Below are 17,866 nucleotides of genomic sequence, written 5' to 3' on the forward strand. Positions count from 1 at the left end.
TGTGGGGGGGGGATTGAGTGTGTGTGGGGATTGAGTGTGTGTGTGGGGGGGGGATTGAGTGTGTGTGTGTGTGTGTGGGGGGGGGGAATGAGGCGCAAGATTATTTAGGGGGGCGCAGGCGGCGTGCGACGAAAACTGGGTGCGCGGGCCGGCAGACGCTGTGCGCGAGGGGCGGCCAAGAAGATGTGCACGGGCGGGCAGCTGAAGATGTGTGCGGGTGGCTGAACAGGATAGTGCAGGTGGCGGCAACGTGATGGTGTGTGAGCGCACGCGCAGGGGCTTCGGAGGTACGGGGAGGAGCACGCCCGAGCACGGTGAAGTCAAACGCCCTTCCTTCGGTGTCTGCCCTGCAATAGTGCTGTGTTCCTGCTCTCCTCCGCTGGCAACCTGCTTCGCTGCGATCCTCTGCAAGTGAGAGGGTCGGCTGCCACTGTATCAATCATACTATGAATGTACAGAAATAATGTAAAAAAAAACTGTGAAAACACAACATTGAAAACGGGAAAAAATAAATAATACTGTATGTAGAAGTTTGGATGACAATGGGGATAGCAAGACAAAGAGCAGGGAGGGGAAGGAAAAAAAAAAGGGGGGGGGAAGGGAGGTAGCAAAGAGGTGGATGCCCCCCAAAGTATTGCCTTTGTGCACGTACGCTCTCCCAAGCTTGGCGCTTGGGGAGACAAACAAAATTGACTTTTATGTGCGCTCAGCAGCGGTCAATACACACACAGACACACACACAAATAGCCCCGATCCACGCTTGCAAAATTATGCAGGACACCCTGTGCTCATGCTTGGAGAGTTGGTGATGTCACCGCTCTCAGCGGCAGCGTGGACGCAGCCTAATTTTTCAAGCGTGAGCTGCTGAATTATGTAAGTATTTAAACATATTTGGATTTATATTGTATACCGTTTAATAAAGGGTTTTTTTTTTCATGTGATTTTCATTACATCAGGCAGGGGGGGCCCGAGAAATTTTATGGATGAAAAGGGGGGCTCGGCATAAAAAGTTTGCTCACCCCTGCAAGTAGCATAACAGGAAACACACAAGTATTCTGATGCAGATTTCTCGGATCATGTATAAATGTGTCCGGTGTGCAAAAAGAGAAATGACAGCACATTTTCAGCTGTGTTTCTGAACAGTGACCCTTTCTGTGTCACCGTCATGACCACGCTGTCACTCCAGTATCCTCCTCTGTGACCAGACACTGCCAGCCCCCAAACTGACCTCCACCAAGAATAGACACCAGCCCTCAAGTGTCTCTCAAAAGAACTATACGAGATGTGTCGCCTTTCCTCCCAGATGTCACCACAATGTCACTTCCCTGGTGTGTCACCTCCCCCAGATGTCACTCCAGAATCACCTCCCCTGTCACCTTCACCCCCAAAATGTCACCACAATGTCACTACCCAGGTGTGTCACCTTCTCCCCCAGATGTCACCCCAGGATCACCTCCCAGATGTGTAACCTTCACCCGCAAAATGTCACCCCAGTGTCACCTTTCCCCCATAGTGTCACTAACCAGATGTGTCAGCTTCCCCCCAAATGTCACCTTAGTGTCACCTTCATGATGTCACTGTTTCACCTTATCACCAGCACTCCCCCCTCCGTGTCACTATCACCCTCTAGATGACACGTGTGTCCCCTGCCCACATCTGCCGCACCCAGTTCATCCCTTCAGGCGCATGCGCAGTTCATAGCCCCGCGTGCTCGGTCCCGCGCGGGGTGACGGCGGCGTGCTCGTGCCCGCGAGTCGGACGCCATGTCTCGCCGGGCCCTGAGGAGACTACGCGGGGAGCAGCGGGGGCAGGAGGAGCCTGAGGGCCCCGAGGAGGGGGAGGGGGAGGACGGGGACACAGAGCCGCAACAACCAGAGCCGAGGCCTCGGAAACCCCGGGGCAGCCGCAAACTACTGGAGGAGCGAGGCCTAAGTAACCCCTACCAACTGGTGAGGGCAGATAGTGGGATGGAGGGGCCAGAGTAACCCCTACCAGCTGGTGAGGGCAGATAGTGGGATGGAGGGGCCAGAGTAACCCCTACCAACTGGTGAGGGGCAGATAGTGGGATGGAGGGGCCAGAGTTACCCCTACCAGCTGTTGAGGGGCATATAGTGGGGGAGGGGCCAGAGTAACCCCTACCAGCTGGTGAGGGGCAGATAGTGAGGGAGGGGGCAATTACTGGGATGGAGGGGTCGGAGTAACCCATGTTAGCTGGTGAGGGGCAGATACTGGGATGGAGGGGCCAGAGTAACCCCTACCAGCTGGTGAGGGGCAGATATTGGGAGAGGGGGCAATTACTGGGATGGAGGGGCCAGAGTAACCCCTACCAGCTGGTGAGGGGTAGATAGTGGGGGAGGGGGCAATTACTCGGATGGAGGTGCCTGAGTAACCCCTACCAGCTTGTGAGGGGCAAATACTGGGGGAGGGGGTAATTACTGGGGACTGGAGTAACTCCTGCCAGCTGGTGAGGGGCAGATACTGGGGGGAGGAGGCAATTCATGGGATGGAGGGGCCATAGTAACCCCTAACAGCTGGGGAGGGGGCAATTACTGGGATGGAGGTGCCGGAGTAACCCCTGCCAGCTGGTAGCTGGTATGGGGCAGATATTGAGAGGAGAAATTACTGATAGGGTGGGGGCGGTGGCTGCAGGGGGGTCAATACCAGATGTTGAGGGCAGAGCAATTACTGACGGTCCTGAAACATCTGCCAACTGTAATTAAAGAAGGGGCAATTACTGAGTAGGGGCCTTGACAACCCTTAAGAGGTGATACGTGTGGCAAATACTTGGAAGGTGGGGGAGCAATTACAGTGTTATGCAGAGCATTACAGACTCCTCCAGTCCGTTAGGGGTTAATATGAAGTGTTAGCTGTCTTGTCCCCTCTCCCAGATCACTGACCCTGACTGGGACCCACAGAGTGACCCGGACACTGGGCAGTCAACTCAGTCCAGACTCGCAGAGGAAGAGGCACCCACTGAGTGCGAGGAGCCGGATGTACAGGAGGAAGAGCAGGATGGCGGGGAGGAGGCTGCTGGCACGCAGGTACGGGCACTAGTGCCCCTTTCTGAAAGGGGGATCGTGCACTGTGGTACCAGCTAAAGGTGGGTGGATCCCTGATACAGACAGATCCCACATAAATGACTTATGGATCCAAGAATTATTGGGGGTGGGGTTCTCTTCCTCAAAGTGTTTTATTTATTTATATATATATATATATATATATATATATATATATATATATATATATATATTTGCTTTGCTTTGCTGTGGAGGGTTTTTGTCACATTTTTTACCCACCATAACTTTAAGTTTGTTTGTGTATGTGTGTGTATATATATATATATATATATATATATATATATATATATATATATATATATATATATATATATATACACATATACACATACACATACCCATATACACACACTACTCCTCCTTCTTGATCCCTCACTAACTGTAAGTGACACAGATGAGTCAGCAAGAGGGCGGAGCTCCACCTTCGACCTGACAGCCACAAAGTGCCGACCCCGCGCAGATAACCAACTACACCACGTTTGTGCTTCCTGTAACTCCTCGTCTCACCATTGGGGTAACACTGACACAAAAGACCCCTGTAAATTATGCCGGGGAGTGTCTTCCCTGCGCCGGAGAAGATGTTTGTCCTAGTTATTTAATTGGAGCTGATCTCTTCTCACTGGGAATGGACTACACAGCATATTGAATAGGGTCCGGAAGCAGTAAATAACACTTATATTGTGTTTGATAGCACAAATACTTGTAGCTAGCAGTGGTGCACGTCTGTATGACATTGCTGCTGTCTCCACAGTATTTTATTTATTTGTAAAATGTGTTACCAGGAAGTAATACATTGAGAGTTACCTCTCGTTTTCACGTATGTCCTGAGCACAGAGTTATAACAGTACACGGTTACATTAAATGAACAGGGTTATACAGTCAATTCACAGACATTTCATGGACAGATAGTTGGAAATTGGGTGCAGGGGATAAAAGGGCTGGTGAGTTTCAGATTGAAATACAGCAATTTGAACACCAACAAATGGCAGTAAACGGCTCACACTTTGGCTGCACTCCGGCTGTGCGCCTTTGGGGCAATGCAGATGTAGACTGAAGGAGGAAGGTGTTACACCTCCATTTTTTCTCTTATAGACTAATAAAGAATATTTTTAATAAGTCATTGACCCACTCTCTTGGCTGTGCGCTACACCTCTATGGATGCTGATTCTGAAGGGCTTCAGAATGAATGCAGCTGTGATTTCAGAGTCCTCTTGTCCTCAGTGTGTCAGCTCTGAGCATATAATACTTTGTTGGAAAGGTAATAAAGCAGTCGCTGTCCTTGTTTTTAGGCCGTTCCAAGTAACAAACCGAAGAAGAAGAAGAAGAAAAAGAAAACAAAGCGAAATCCCTCTGCAGAGTCTCTGGTAACTTTTTGCAGTCAGTCCTTGTACAAGACCAGTGTGATATTGTGTGACATGTTCACATTAATATGGGGACACCGCTGTCAGCATCTCCATTCAGTCTGATAATAAACAGGGGGCTTACTTTGCCCCTCCGTGGAGGGAGGGGCCTTCATGGTATTGCGCTGCAATGTGTTGCAGGTCCCCTGGCAATGACGTGGTTAAAGATTGCTGTACCGTTGCATTTCAGATCTGTGTTTTATAACGCACTGCCGCAGGGGCACGTTCCCCCAGCCTTTCCGGCAGCGCGATCCCTGCCTGAGCGCAAACACTGATTCCTTCCTGTCTCCCCCGCACAGTCTGACGCTGGCACAGGGAGTCTGGGAGACATAGACAGCATCCTGGAGAGGATTGAGAACGGCAACGACGTCCCGTACCAAAGCCAGAGCAGCGGGCACACAGACACCCGGCCCCTGCTATACGTGGAGCACCGGTACAGATGGTTAAATCTTGTTTTTAGTCATTATGTATTTTGACATCATATGCAGAATATTGCAGTTTAATAAGCTCTGGTGCCGGGAGCTTGCAATCTAATGGTGCCTGGGGACTTGCCCACGGTTGCAAGGAGCTTATACTGAGATGTGACCTGTTCACCTGCTACTCCTTCAGTATTTCCTGCATACTGTATGGTGCAGCCATTCACAGCGAATTGCACACAGAACATTCCTAGTATACAAATATACATTTAATCTCAAACGCTGACGCTTCTTGTCATTGTTGAAGGAAAAGACCCGGGCACTATTTATTCTCCGGACATAATGTCCAGTGTTTGACATTAATGATTAACCTGCTTATACCCGGATGTGATTATTGAAATAACTATATATATTATTGAGCACCTCTGATATTGATTTTTACAAAAATATACAAATACTTGACTTAAAGACCCCAATTTATTATAGTGCAGTTCCATTGCAGATAATATTTTAATCTGGTCTGTACAGTAGCTGCATCATACGCCCATAATCCTATATTATCTCTCAACTGCCCTGAAATGTCTGTAAATTGAATATATAACCTCTGTTCATTTAATGTAACCATGTATTGGCACCATAACTCTGTGCCCAGGACATACGTGAAAACGAGAGGTAGCTCTCAATGTATCTCTTCCTGGTAAAACATTTTTATAAATGGATAAAAGATAAGCGTCCAGCTTTAACACGATCTGCGTGTGATCTCCGTTGCCTTAGTTTTCCCAACATTCACTGGCATTCAGTAAGCGCCATTGCGAGTCATCATAACCCAATCCGGTGCTTATTGCTGTTGACTTGAACGGCAGTTGGCACCGGAGTGGGGGTGCGATACCCCACTTCTGCGCTTAGTGAATGTCCCTTTTTGTTTTACTTTTTGCAGGAACTTGAATCCTGAGACAGAGCTGAAGAAATATTTTGGTTCCCGAGCTGTCCTTGGAGATCAGAGGTGAGCTGGGAAAGTCCTGAGGTGTGGGTGTGGGCGGGGGGGTGGGGTTGTCTGGGTACGGATACCGAGCATGGTGGCAGAACCAAGATGGATTTTTTTGGGGTGATGGTGTAAGAGTTTCTGCTGAGGGGGGAAAAGTGCATCACTTGCAGATCACTGAACTAAGCAGCTCTCGGCTGTAAAATAATCTTCCCGCATCTCGGTACGTGCTTAAAGTGCTTGTCCATCTGCAGGCCCAGACACAGGCAACGTCCGCATCACCGCAGCACCTGGCTCACCTCGCCTAAGAATACCTGGCCGAGATACAGCAAGACGGGTGAGTGGGAAGCGGCTTCACTCGCAGTGGGACCCGTGTGTATGCTGAATATAAACAGAGTAGTTACCGCCTGGAAGCAGCAGTGTAATGCCACACACTGGGCATGCCACACTCTGGGCATGCCACACTCTGGGCATGTACAGCATAGGGAGCAGCCCAGCTTATTTTACTTGTAATACCGTTCCAAATCCTCACGTTGTGTATACACCTGAAGTCTGACACTGGACAGAGCTAACTCGGCCCTGGAATATCACGTTACAGGCCACGTTGGTAGGGTGATACGTAGGTAATACAATTGTCCTATTATAGCTAGGTCAGTACTTTTTAGTAGAATACCCTGAAAACCTTTTTTGTTAGAGCTGCTGTGAGCTGGAATGCACAAGGTGCCCCCCTGCCTCCTCTGTGCGTCTCCTGCTGTCCTCTACCGTGACGTGTCCGATTTCCTCTCCCCCACCAGGCATTACTATGCGCCTCTTGGAGACCAGGCGAGGGGTTCAGTATTTCACATTCGAACACCAGCGAGATTACCAGCAGGTGCAGTTCAAGTTCCTGGACTCGGTGGAGTCCATGGATCCCAACAATATTCTGGTATGTAAATAGGCCCCGTCTTGGCCTGCGCCTCCTGTTACCTGCTGCGCTCTCAGCCTGGGGCCCCCCGTTACCTGCTGCGCTCTCAGCCTGGCGCCTCCTGTTACCTGCTGCAGTCTCAGCCTGGGGCCCCCTGTTACCTGCTGCACTCTCAGCCTGGGGCCCCCCGTTACCTGCTGCGCTCTCAGCCTGGCGCCTCCTGTTACCTGCTGCGCTCTCAGCCTGGGGCCCCCCGTTACCTGCTGCGCTCTCAGCCTGGGGCCCCCCGTTACCTGCTGCGCTCTCAGCCTGGGGCCCCCCGTTACCTGCTGCGCTCTCAGCCTGGGGCCCCCTGTTACCTGCTGCGCTCTCAGCCTGGGGCCCCCTGTTACCTGCTGCGCTCTCAGCCTGGGGCCCCCCGTTACCTGCTGCGCTCTCAGCCTGGCGCCTCCTGTTACCTGCTGCGCTCTCAGCCTGGGGCCCCCTGTTACCTGCTGCGCTCTCAGCCTGGGGCCCCCTGTTACCTGCTGCGCTCTCAGCCTGGGGCCCCCCGTTACCTGCTGCGCTCTCAGCCTGGTGCCTCCTGTTACCTGCTGCGCTCTCAGCCTGGGGCCCCCCGTTACCTGCTGCGCTCTCAGCCTGGGGCCCCCCGTTACCTACTGCGCTCTCAGCCTGGGGCCCCCCGTTACCTGCTGCGCTCTCAGCCTGGGGCCCCCTGTTACCTGCTGCGCTCTCAGCCTGGGGCCCCCTGTTACCTGCTGCGCTCTCAGCCTGGGGCCCCCTGTTACCTGCTGCGCTCTCAGCCTGGGGCCCCCTGTTACCTGCTGCGCTCTCAGCCTGGGGCCCCCTGTTACCTGCTGCGCTCTCAGCCTGGGGCCCCCTGTTACCTGCTGCGCTCTCAGCCTGGGGCCTCCTGTTACCTGCTGCGCTCTCAGCCTGGGGCCCCCTGTTACCTGCTGCGCTTTCAGCCTGGGGCCTCCTGTTACCTGCTGCGCTCTCAGCCTGGGGCCCCCTGTTACCTGCTGCGCTCTCAGCCTGGGGCCCCCTGTTACCTGCTGCGCTCTCAGCCTGGGGCCCCCTGTTACCTGCTGCGCTCTCAGCCTGGGGCCACCTGTTACCTGCTGCGCTCTCAGCCTGGGGCCCCCTGTTACCTGCTGCGCTCTCAGCCTGGGGCCCCCTGTTACCTGCTGCGCTCTCAGCCTGGGGCCCCCTGTTACCTGCTGCGCTCTCAACCTGGCGCCTCCTGTTACCTGCTGCGCTCTCAGCCTGGCGCCTCCTGTTACCTGCTGCGCTCTCAGCCTGGGGCCTCCTGTTACCTGCTGCGCTCTCAGCCTGGGGCCCCCTGTTACCTGCTGTGCTCTCAGCCTGGCGCCTCCTGTTACCTGCTGCGCTCTCAGCCTGGGGCCCCCTGTTACCTGCTGCGCTCTCAGCCTGGCGCCTCCTGTTACCTGCTGCGCTCTCAGCCTGGGGCCCCCCGTTACCTGCTGCGCTCTCAGCCTGGGGCCCCCTGTTACCTGCTGCGCTCTCAGCCTGGGGCCCCCTGTTACCTGCTGCGCTCTCAGCCTGGGGCCCCCTGTTACCTGCTGCGCTCTCAGCCTGGGGCCCCCCGTTACCTGCTGCGCTCTCAGCCTGGGGCCCCCTGTTACCTGCTGCGCTCTCAGCCTGGGGCCCCCTGTTACCTGCTGCGCTCTCAGCCTGGGGCCTCCTGTTACCTGCTGCGCTCTCAGCCTGGGGCCCCCTGTTACCTGCTGCGCTCTCAGCCTGGGCCCCCCTGTTACCTGCTGCGCTCTCAGCCTGGGGCCCCCTGTTACCTGCTGCGCTCTCAGCCTGGGGCCCCCTGTTACCTGCTGCGCTCTCAGCCTGGGGCCTCCTGTTACCTGCTGCGCTCTCAGCCTGGGGCCCCCTGTTACCTGCTGCGCTCTCAGCCTGGGGCCCCCTGTTACCTGCTGCGCTCTCAGCCTGGGGCCCCCTGTTACCTGCTGCGCTCTCAGCCTGGGGCCCCCCGTTACCTGCTGCGCTCTCAGCCTGGGGCCCCCCGTTACCTGCTGCGCTCTCAGCCTGGGGCCCCCCGTTACCTGCTGCGCTCTCAGCCTGGGGCCCCCCGTTACCTGCTGCGCTCTCAGCCTGGGGCCCCCCGTTACCTGCTGCGCTCTCAGCCTGGGGCCCCCTGTTACCTGCTGCGCTCTCAGCCTGGGGCCCCCCGTTACCTGCTGCGCTCTCAGCCTGGGGCCTCCTGTTACCTGCGGCACTCTCAGAAGTCACCAACATTTCTAGATTTAGCATCGGCCAGCCTTTCATTAGTATCGGCTCGTTAGAAGGAGATTTTGACGGCATGTAGTTTGTAGGTTATGATAAGTATCATATAGCGTTGAGTTTGCAGTTTATATGGTTTTAAGATTTGCCCCGATAGCTTCATTCTCTGCTCCACCAGTGCTGAGAATTTCAGTGCCAGCAAAGCGCTTCCTGCAACACCGTGCCGTGTGCTCGATGTGTTTTACTGCACCCACCCACCTGTGCCCGGTTACATTTCCCTCTGCCTTGTCACAGGTGGGCCCTGTTACCGTACACCTCCTTCCCCCCCACCTGAGTTGTGTCCTTGTCACTCTGCCAGTCTTATCTTTGCCTCCTGTGCCCTCAGGCTCTTCTTCAGGGTAATCCGTATCACGTGGACTCGCTGCTGCAGCTCAGCGACTTGTGTCGTCTCCAGGAGGACCAGGAAATGGCACGGGACCTGATCGGTAACTGGCCGCGGGGGGCAACCGCAGGGTGGCATGTGGGGGAGAAGCTGGCATGGCTACTAGCTCAAAGCTCCCCATCACGTTCTCCCATACTTACCATCTCTTCCTCCCGCAGAGCGAGCACTCTACAGCCTGGAGTGTGGCTTCCATCCTGTATTCAGCCTGACCAGTGGGACGTCCAGACTGGATTACTGCCGGCCGGAAAACAGGTCAGCTGCTCTCCCCCTGCACACCTGCTACCGCCCGTCTGTACCCAACCAGAACACTGGGCACATACCACCTGCTGATCTGTTTGTACCTCACCAGAAGCCTTAAGTCCCTGTTACTCTCTAATTGTGTCCTAGTAACCCATGGTGTATTATGCATACAATCTTCAGAAGGTGGATTCAATCAGTCTCTATGGTATAGTATGTTTTATGGTCTGCAGTTTGCACTCCGAGCATCATGTGCAAGGCTGAGCTACACACCGGGCACATCTGCCCCGAAGAGCTTACAATCTAATTTTATGCACAGGGACACAGTCACAGCATTCCGTTACCTTACCCAGAATTCTCTCCTTCATAACCGCAGAGGGTTCTTCCTGGCACTTTTCAAGCACATGATTTTCCTGGAGAAGAGAGGTTGCCTGCGCACTGCCCTGGAGTTCTGTAAACTCATCCTCAGGTGAGTGCTCACTCAGATCAGCAGGGAGGGGGGGCCCTCACAGCTCATACTGTCCGTGTTATGTGGCTTCCTGGTGTGTCGCAGCACAGTGGTTCTTGTGCAGCAATAGATGCAATATGTGCACACCAAATCTTTACTAGCTGTAAAAGGGTTAGTCACTTATTAACCGGGATATATGCAATAACCCCTAATCGTATCCCTTCCTTGTGCGGTGTAACTTGCCATTCCAGCACCACTTGCAGACACCCCTGGGGTGGAGCACATTTTAACGAGCAGGTCTGCTCAATTATACCATAGCCTGGGATTGAGGCCCAGGGAGATGGTGACTGGCAGGAGAACACATGCCCGGATTCACTAACCTGTGCTACGGATTATCGCGCTGCGGCCTCACATTGACATGGCAAATAACATACGATGACCAGTGTCGGAGATTAGGGAGTCTCCTTCCTAGTGAATGTGGAGAAGAGGTGTCCCCCCCCCCCCTCCCCAGTTGTCCAATGTGTTATTGCATGTGGTTGGGCACATTACAGATGGTGGCTCTCACCTCCTGATCTTGTTTTACGTTCCTTTACTAATAGTGTTTTCCCTGTAGTCTTGATCCAGAGAACGACCCTCTGTGCATGCTGCTGCTGATTGATTTCCTGTGCCTGCGCGCCCGGGAGTACACCTTCATCACCCGCATGTTCCAGGAATGGGAGGTGAGTGGTCAGCGGTGCAAACTTGGCATCACTCTGGGTTCTGCTTCCGCATGCGCGCCAATGACTGGGCATTCACACTGCGGCGTGACAGAGAACAGCTCGTGGTATCCAGGCCATCGTGTGTGTGTAATGCAGCCTGGGACTGAATACTTTCATTGCTAGGCTGAGGAGAAGGTTGCACGGATGGGACAGGCTGGTACTTGTAATGCTGAGCAGCCCCAGAGACGGGTTCATAGCTGCAGAGATCGGCACGGCTGTGGTGGACCTGGTATCACCCCCTACATAAGTGGGTTGCCAAATTCCTCTTGTGGACGTTGCTTCTTTTCCTCTATACATAATAATAAGTTGGTATCGGCATCTCCTTCATGTGTCTCTCTCTGCTCCTCCCAGAGTCATCGGAACTTATCCCAGCTCCCGAACTTTGCATTCTCTGTCCCCCTGGCGTATTTTCTGCTCGGCCAGCAGGACGAGCTCCCCGACTCAGAGGAGAGGCCTGCCCAGGACCACGCTTCTCAGCTGCTGCAGCAGGCTCTCATCATGTTCCCAGGAGGTATGTGGCAGGACCACATACCTAGTCCCCAAAGCGTGTGTGTGTCTTATACACAAAGCAATTGTAACGGTGCTTAGCTTTATAAGAATATTAGCAGGGTGCACGTTGCTCGCATATTCTATATTTCCCGATCTCCTTGTGATTATGCAACGTTCTCGTCCCCGTTTTGCAGCATGTAGTATATCTGACATGCTGCGTATGGCTGTGGTTATTGCTGGATCTTTCAGACCTGCTGTTTCTCTCCCCCCTTGCTAGTTCTCATGCCGCTCTTGGATTGCTGTGGGGTTCTGCCAGATGCCACCGTGGCATCCCACCCTTTTTTTGGAGCAGTGGCACAAATCAGGTAAATGCCGAGACTGGGAGTGTTCTGGGGGTTCAGCCCGTCCGCAGTGACCCGAATCGTTTCTAACTTCTTCCTGTCTAATGTTCTGTGGGATTGGTGATGGGGATCTGTATCTATGAGAAGTGTCCGTATTCTGCGCGCCGAGCACCCCGTATTCTGCGCGCCGAGCACCCCGTATTCTGCGCGCCGAGCACCCCGTATTCTGTGCGCCGAGCACCCCGTATTCTGTGCGCCGAGCACCCCGTATTCTGTGCGCCGAGCACCCCGTATTCTGCGCGCCGAGCACCCCGTATTCTGCGCGCCGAGCACCGCGTATTCTGCGCGCCGAGCACCCCGTATTCTGCGCGCCGAGCACCCTGTATTCTGCGCGCCGAGCACCCCGTATTCTGCGCGCCGAGCACCCCGTATTCTGCGCGCCGAGCACCCCGTATTCTGCGCGCCGAGCACCCCGTATTCTGCGCGGCGAGCACCCCGTATTCTGTGCAGATTCCTGTGTTTTTGGCATGGGAGCAGCAAAATCCAAAAGCACAAAACTGCTGTCCGCGATTGAGAGCCCAGCTCTGCGCCTTCCGCTCGGGCCCCCGGCTCTGCGCCTTCCGCTCGGGCCCCCGGCTCTGCGCCTTCCGCTCGGGCCCCCGGCTCTGCGCCTTCCGCTCGGGCCCCCGGCTCTGCTGCTTCCGCTTGGGCCCCCGGCTCTGCGCCGCTCGGGCTCCCAGCTCTGCGCCTTCCGCTCGGGCCCCCGGCTCGGCTGCTTCCGCTCGGGCTCCCAGTTCTGCGCCGCTTCATGGAAAAGGGGATTGTAAGATACAAAGTGACACTTGGTCTGTCTGCTCGTTTGCGGGTTGATGGCAACAACAGAAGATACATAAATAAATGTATTAAATACAGTGTGACTATAAAACTCTGAGTACAGATGTAGCAACTCGCTGTCTCTGAGGCCGCAGTTGAGGAAGCAAAAGTGCTGCAGGGGGTCCATACTCCCACCAATGGGTGTGTTTTCCCCCCTCAGCATTAACTCTCCGGTGCTGCGGTCATGTGACTGTGGGTGGCAGCGCCACTGAAGACCGCTTCGCTACATCTGTACTTTATATACACAGGGTTTCTGTATATTAGGTCCTGTCCTTTGCCGCAGGTACGTTTCCTGCCTTTTCCTTTTTGACATTGTCCCTCTCCATGCAGCCAGCCCCCTGCTCTGTCCCAGCTAATCTCCCTGTACGTGGGGAGGTCTCACGGCCTGTGGAAGGAACCCGCGATCATGTCCTGGCTGGAGCAAAATGTTCGGGAGGTGCTGCGTCTGGTGGACACTTGTGAGCCCATCGTGCACGAGTGTGAGATGAGGTGAGTACAGCGTGGCTGAGCGTGACCCCCCAAGTGTAGAAGCAGACTCCACATCTCGGGTCACCATCACTCTCTTGTAGGGCAATTTTATATTCCTTTTTGTGTTGGTTAATAAAATAATATATTGGTGGCATGTTTAGTTGGTGAAAGAGCCAGCGCTCCCCTTCCTGGCATGAAACCTGAGGGTGGAGGGGAGTGTAAACACAAACGCAGAACAACGGAGCATCTATTACATGAAAGGACAGAAATAGCAGCGGGCACGAGCTCCGCGCCCCAAGGCGACATTGTTCTGTAAGGCTTGTTTGTATCTCACAGTTTTGGCTTTGCTGATTTTGATGCTCTTGTTCCATTGCCAGGAGGAAGGTTCGGTATCAGAGCGCCCCCAGGAATATTCACCGTCACGTCATCCTGTCCGAGATCAAGGGAACCAGTTCGGCACTGCCGCTGGTAAGAAACCTGCCGGCTCCCCGTGTGATCCACTGCCAGGTTCAGGTGTTGCTTATGGCATCTGCAGCTTTAGCTTGCTTATTCCCGGCTTCTTTAGCACAGATGCGTCTCCGTGTCCGACCCGCGTTTCAGGGACGCTCCTTGAGCTGTCTGCCGGCTGCCCGTGGGGGATTTTGTGCTCCCCCACGGTGCGCATTCACCCGCTACTGCTTGAAAAAAGCCAGGTGAAGCGTGTGCACGCCGTGCGTATGGGATGGGTGGGGTTGCTGCGCGGTAAGACAGAATTCATCTGTATAGTCTCTCACATTATTACCAGGACTGGGCTGGTTTTGTACACACTGACATCTGGAGCAACATATCATGTCATCTCTCTGCTGTTGTAAGAGACGGGAATGTTTCTCAGCGATGTGTTGTGAATCCGTTGCTGCTAGCGTGGCATTCGTAATAAACACTTATAAGTGTGACACGCACTGTTTCTCGCCGCCACATGCTCTCTGTGAGTGTTTTAAAACAAAGACAACAACCAGATGTAATATAAAAAGAAGATGGGGGTAGCCATCTTAAATGTCGCCCTCGGAAAAATCCATGTTGTTGTTCCTGCAGGAATAACGTCCATTCTGTCCTGTCCCCAGGACGTGACGTCTCAGCCTGTGCTGGGGTTCGATCCGCTCCCTCCTCTGGATTCCATCGTGTCATACACCCGGCCTGAAAGGTAACCGTGGTTCTGTCAGTACGCGGTGATGCGGCAGCGCGCTCTGTGCGTTTTCTCTCCTTCCAGTGCTTGCTACTTTGTATCAGGTGTGTTCCGTTTGTTTCCATTCATTAGACATCACTAACGTGTTTTTCCCCAGGACCGACCGGCCGTCTAACGAAGGAACCCTGTCTCTGTTCTTCCGATCACTTCTGCCCAACTTTAACATGCAGGTGAGCCTGTTAATATGACGTACACCTGTATATTTGTATTTATATAGTATACGCAGTGCTTTACAATGACAATACAAGGTAAATAAAGGCCAAACGATGTGGATGAGTGCAACAGGGAGATGACAACATAAGGCAAAGGGAGACTGCCCTGAAGAGCTTGCAATCTAATCTTTATGTTGCGAGGCCAGCAGACACAGTAGGGGTAAAAGTGCATTGTTGAATCTCTTACATTTCGGTCCTGCCTGTTACCCAGTATATCGGTTCCATGTTTTGTGTCGCCACCTCTCGGGAGCTGTTTCTTCTACTCCTGTGTCTGCAGTTCAATGCGGGGTGTCTCCGTTTTAGGGGACCTCTTCATTTGTGGGGGATCTCTATTTGTGTCTCATGCCTTGAAGTTGGGGGCTTCCTTCCTCGATCCCTGAACATTAGAGGAGGGGGAAGGGATTAGAACAGGAGTGGCCAACTCCAGTCCTCAGGGTTTTCCGGATATCCCTACTTCAGCACAGGTGGTGCAGTTGAAGATTGAGCCACCTGTGCTGAAGCAGGGATATCCGGAAAACCTGACCTTTTGGTGGCCCTTGAACTGGAGTGGCCCCACCCCCGGACTAGAAGGGGACAGAAGTGAGATACACATGGGGGTACCCCGTGGAAGAAGAGCTGCACCTCAACCCGAGGATTGCAAGGGGAGGGCTTCTCGTGGCCGATGGATAATATAAATCTGTGTGCGCCATTTTGTTTGTAATGTGGTAGTTATTTGTGTCGCTGTTATACCTGTACGTGGCCCAACTCTCCCGCCTGTGTCACAGGGCGAGGAGCGCCCAGAAGGGGAGGAGCTTGGAGCAGCTAGAGACCTAAACCAGGGTGTGAACCGGCTCATGGCAGCGATGAGAGACATGCTGGCAAACATCCAATTCCAGGAGCCCCCGCGGGAGGACAACCTGGACGAGGAGGCTGACGCGGATTGGGACTAATCTCCCCCCCCCCCCTCTCCCCACGCACACGCACACGCACACGCGTGCTTCTCCGACCAGCCGTCACTTTGTGGTGTTCTTTACGATACAATAAACGGTAACAGACTTGATGTTTCTGAGCTGCGTCCATGGCAAAGTGCGCTTGTTACAACGTTGCAACACGATCATGGGGCTTTGCAGGTTGCCACAGGGGTATGGTTACCGTAGGATTAACCCCCTACACCACCGGAGAGATTGTGTGCACGCGTGCAGACCTCCCTCTGCTATTGGGATCATGTGAGTATCCTGCACAGCCCATGAAGTGAGGGCGGGGCGAGGGCTCGTTAATAACTCTCATGTGAGGGAAGACCATCCCTTTTTTAAATTAGATTTAGTCACACGGGGAAATGTTGCTTTTTCTGCGTATGAAACAATGTTTGTTTGAGAGATGAACTGCGCTGACCCCATTTTCTATCAGTCGGGACACTGCTCCCTCCCTGCAGGGGGAGGGTTATCTCTGCAAGCTTCCAGTTACGGGGAGGGTGCGGGGGGCTGTGTCTTCTTGCTGATGCGCTGGTCTCTGCTGCTTATTCGCCCAGCTGAGGGTCGCGCGGCTGGATGAGCTGGGTAGACTCCTCCTCCTGTGTGTTTCATTCTTGCTGCCCATACAGAGCGAGGCCCAGCGCACTATCGCAGAGCGAGGCCCAGCGCACTATCGCAGAGCGAGGCCCAGCGCACTATCGCAGAGCGAGGCCCAGCGCACTATCGCAGAGCGAGGCCCAGCGCACTATCGCAGAGCGAGGCCCAGCGCGCTATCGCAGAGCGAGGCCCAGCGCGCTATCGCAGAGCGAGGCCCAGCGCGCTATCACAGAGCGAGGCCCAGCGCACTATCGCAGCGCGAGGCCCAGCGCACTATCACAGCGCGAGGCCCAGCGCACTATCACAGCGCGAGGCCCAGCGCACTATCGCAGCGCGAGGCCCAGCGCACTATCGCAGAGCGAGGCCCAGCGCACTATCGCAGAGCGAGGCCCAGCGCGCTATCGCAGAGCGAGGCCCAGCGCGCTATCGCAGAGCGAGGCCCAGCGCGCTATCGCAGAGCGAGGCCCAGCGCGCTATCGCAGAGCGAGGCCCAGCGCGCTATCACAGAGCGAGGCCCAGCGCACTATCGCAGCGCGAGGCCCAGCGCGCTATCACAGCGCGAGGCCCAGCGCACTATCGCAGCGCGAGGCCCAGCGCACTATCACAGCGCGAGGCCCAGCGCGCTATCGCAGAGCGAGGCCCAGCGCACTATCACAGCGCGAGGCCCAGCGCGCTATCGCAGAGCGAGGCCCAGCGCACTATCACAGCGCGAGGCCCAGCGCGCTATCGCAGAGCGAGGCCCAGCGCACTATCACAGAGCGAGGCCCAGCGCACTATCGCAGCGCGAGGCCCAGCGCGCTATCGCAGCGCGAGGCCCAGCGCACTATCGCAGCGCGAGGCCCAGCGCACTATCGCAGCGCGAGGCCCAGCGCGCTATCGCAGAGCGAGGCCCAGCGCGCTATCGCAGAGCGAGGCCCAGCGCACTATCACAGAGCGAGGCCCAGCGCACTATCGCAGCGCGAGGCCCAGCGCACTATCGCAGAGCGAGGCCCAGCGCACTATCGCAGAGCGAGGCCCAGCGCACTATCGCAGAGCGAGGCCCAGCGCACTATCACAGCGCGAGGCCCGGCGCGCTATCGCAGAGCGAGGCCCAGCGCACTATCACAGCGCGAGGCCCAGCGCACTATCGCAGCGCGAGGCCCAGCGCACTATCGCAGAGCGAGGCCCAGCGCACTATCGCAGAGCGAGGCCCAGCGCACTATCGCAGAGCGAGGCCCAGCGCGCTATCGCAGCGCGAGGCCCAGCGCGCTATCGCAGAGCGAGGCCCAGCGCACTATCGCAGAGCGAGGCCCAGCGCACTATCGCAGAGCGAGGCCCAGCGCACTATCGCAGCGCGAGGCCCAGCGCGCTATCGCAGAGCGAGGCCCAGCGCGCTATCGCAGAGCGAGGCCCAGCGCGCTATCGCAGAGCGAGGCCCAGCGCGCTATCGCAGAGCGAGGCCCAGCGCGCTATCGCAGAGCGAGGCCCAGCGCGCTATCGCAGAGCGAGGCCCAGCGCGCTATCGCAGAGCGAGGCCCAGCGCGCTATCGCAGAGCGAGGCCCAGCGCGCTATCGCAGAGCGAGGCCCAGCGCGCTATCTCAGAGCGAGGCCCAGCGCGCTATCGCAGAGCGAGGCCCAGCGCGCTATCGCAGAGCGAGGCCCAGCGCGCTATCGCAGAGCGAGGCCCAGCGCGCTATCGCAGCGCGAGGCCCAGCGCGCTATCGCAGAGCGAGGCCCAGCGCGCTATCGCAGAGCGAGGCCCAGCGCGCTATCGCAGCGCGAGGCCCAGCGCGCTATCGCAGCGCGAGGCCCAGCGC

The 17,866-nt window shown here is 55.6% G+C and overlaps 1 protein-coding gene across 2 annotated transcripts; it reads left to right on the forward strand.

The window, feature by feature from the left end:
• Nucleotides 1-1,654: 1,654 nt before the first annotated feature.
• Nucleotides 1,655-15,561, forward strand: TCF25 (TCF25 ribosome quality control complex subunit). 2 transcript variants are annotated; one of them, XM_075576841.1, is made up of 18 exons: nt 1,656-1,949; nt 2,889-3,041; nt 4,367-4,441; nt 4,777-4,910; nt 5,831-5,896; nt 6,130-6,212; nt 6,670-6,800; nt 9,418-9,517; nt 9,633-9,726; nt 10,088-10,180; nt 10,773-10,878; nt 11,269-11,428; nt 11,684-11,771; nt 12,951-13,109; nt 13,466-13,556; nt 14,189-14,268; nt 14,408-14,480; nt 15,287-15,561. In XM_075576841.1, the coding sequence occupies exons 1-18, from the start codon at nt 1,764-1,766 to the stop codon at nt 15,449-15,451; spliced, it is 2,037 nt and encodes a 678-aa protein (XP_075432956.1). In that variant the 5' UTR covers nt 1,656-1,763; the 3' UTR covers nt 15,452-15,561. The 2 variants fall into 2 exon arrangements, 1 of the variants encoding a protein (XP_075432956.1); XR_012789146.1 differs by lacking the exon at nt 15,287-15,561 and having other exon boundaries at nt 1,655-1,949; nt 14,160-14,268; nt 14,408-14,425.
• The last annotated feature ends 2,305 nt before the right edge of the window (nt 15,562-17,866 follow it).

The sequence above is a fragment of the Ascaphus truei genome, chromosome 19, assembly GCF_040206685.1.
Source record: "Ascaphus truei isolate aAscTru1 chromosome 19, aAscTru1.hap1, whole genome shotgun sequence".
Classification (NCBI taxonomy): Eukaryota; Metazoa; Chordata; class Amphibia; order Anura; family Ascaphidae; genus Ascaphus; species Ascaphus truei.

What these genes read in the sequence shown, in the direction of transcription:
- TCF25 (XM_075576841.1), top strand. Translation starts at nt 1,764, where the DNA reads ATGTCTCGCCGGGCCCTGAGGAGACTACGCGGGGAGCAGCGGGGGCAG. An exon ending in AATGGCACGGGACCTGATCG is followed by an intron (nt 9,518 to 9,632) that starts GTAACTGGCCGC and finishes TTCCTCCCGCAG; the next exon opens with AGCGAGCACTCTACAGCCTG. An exon ending in GTGCACGAGTGTGAGATGAG is followed by an intron (nt 13,110 to 13,465) that starts GTGAGTACAGCG and finishes TTCCATTGCCAG; the next exon opens with GAGGAAGGTTCGGTATCAGA.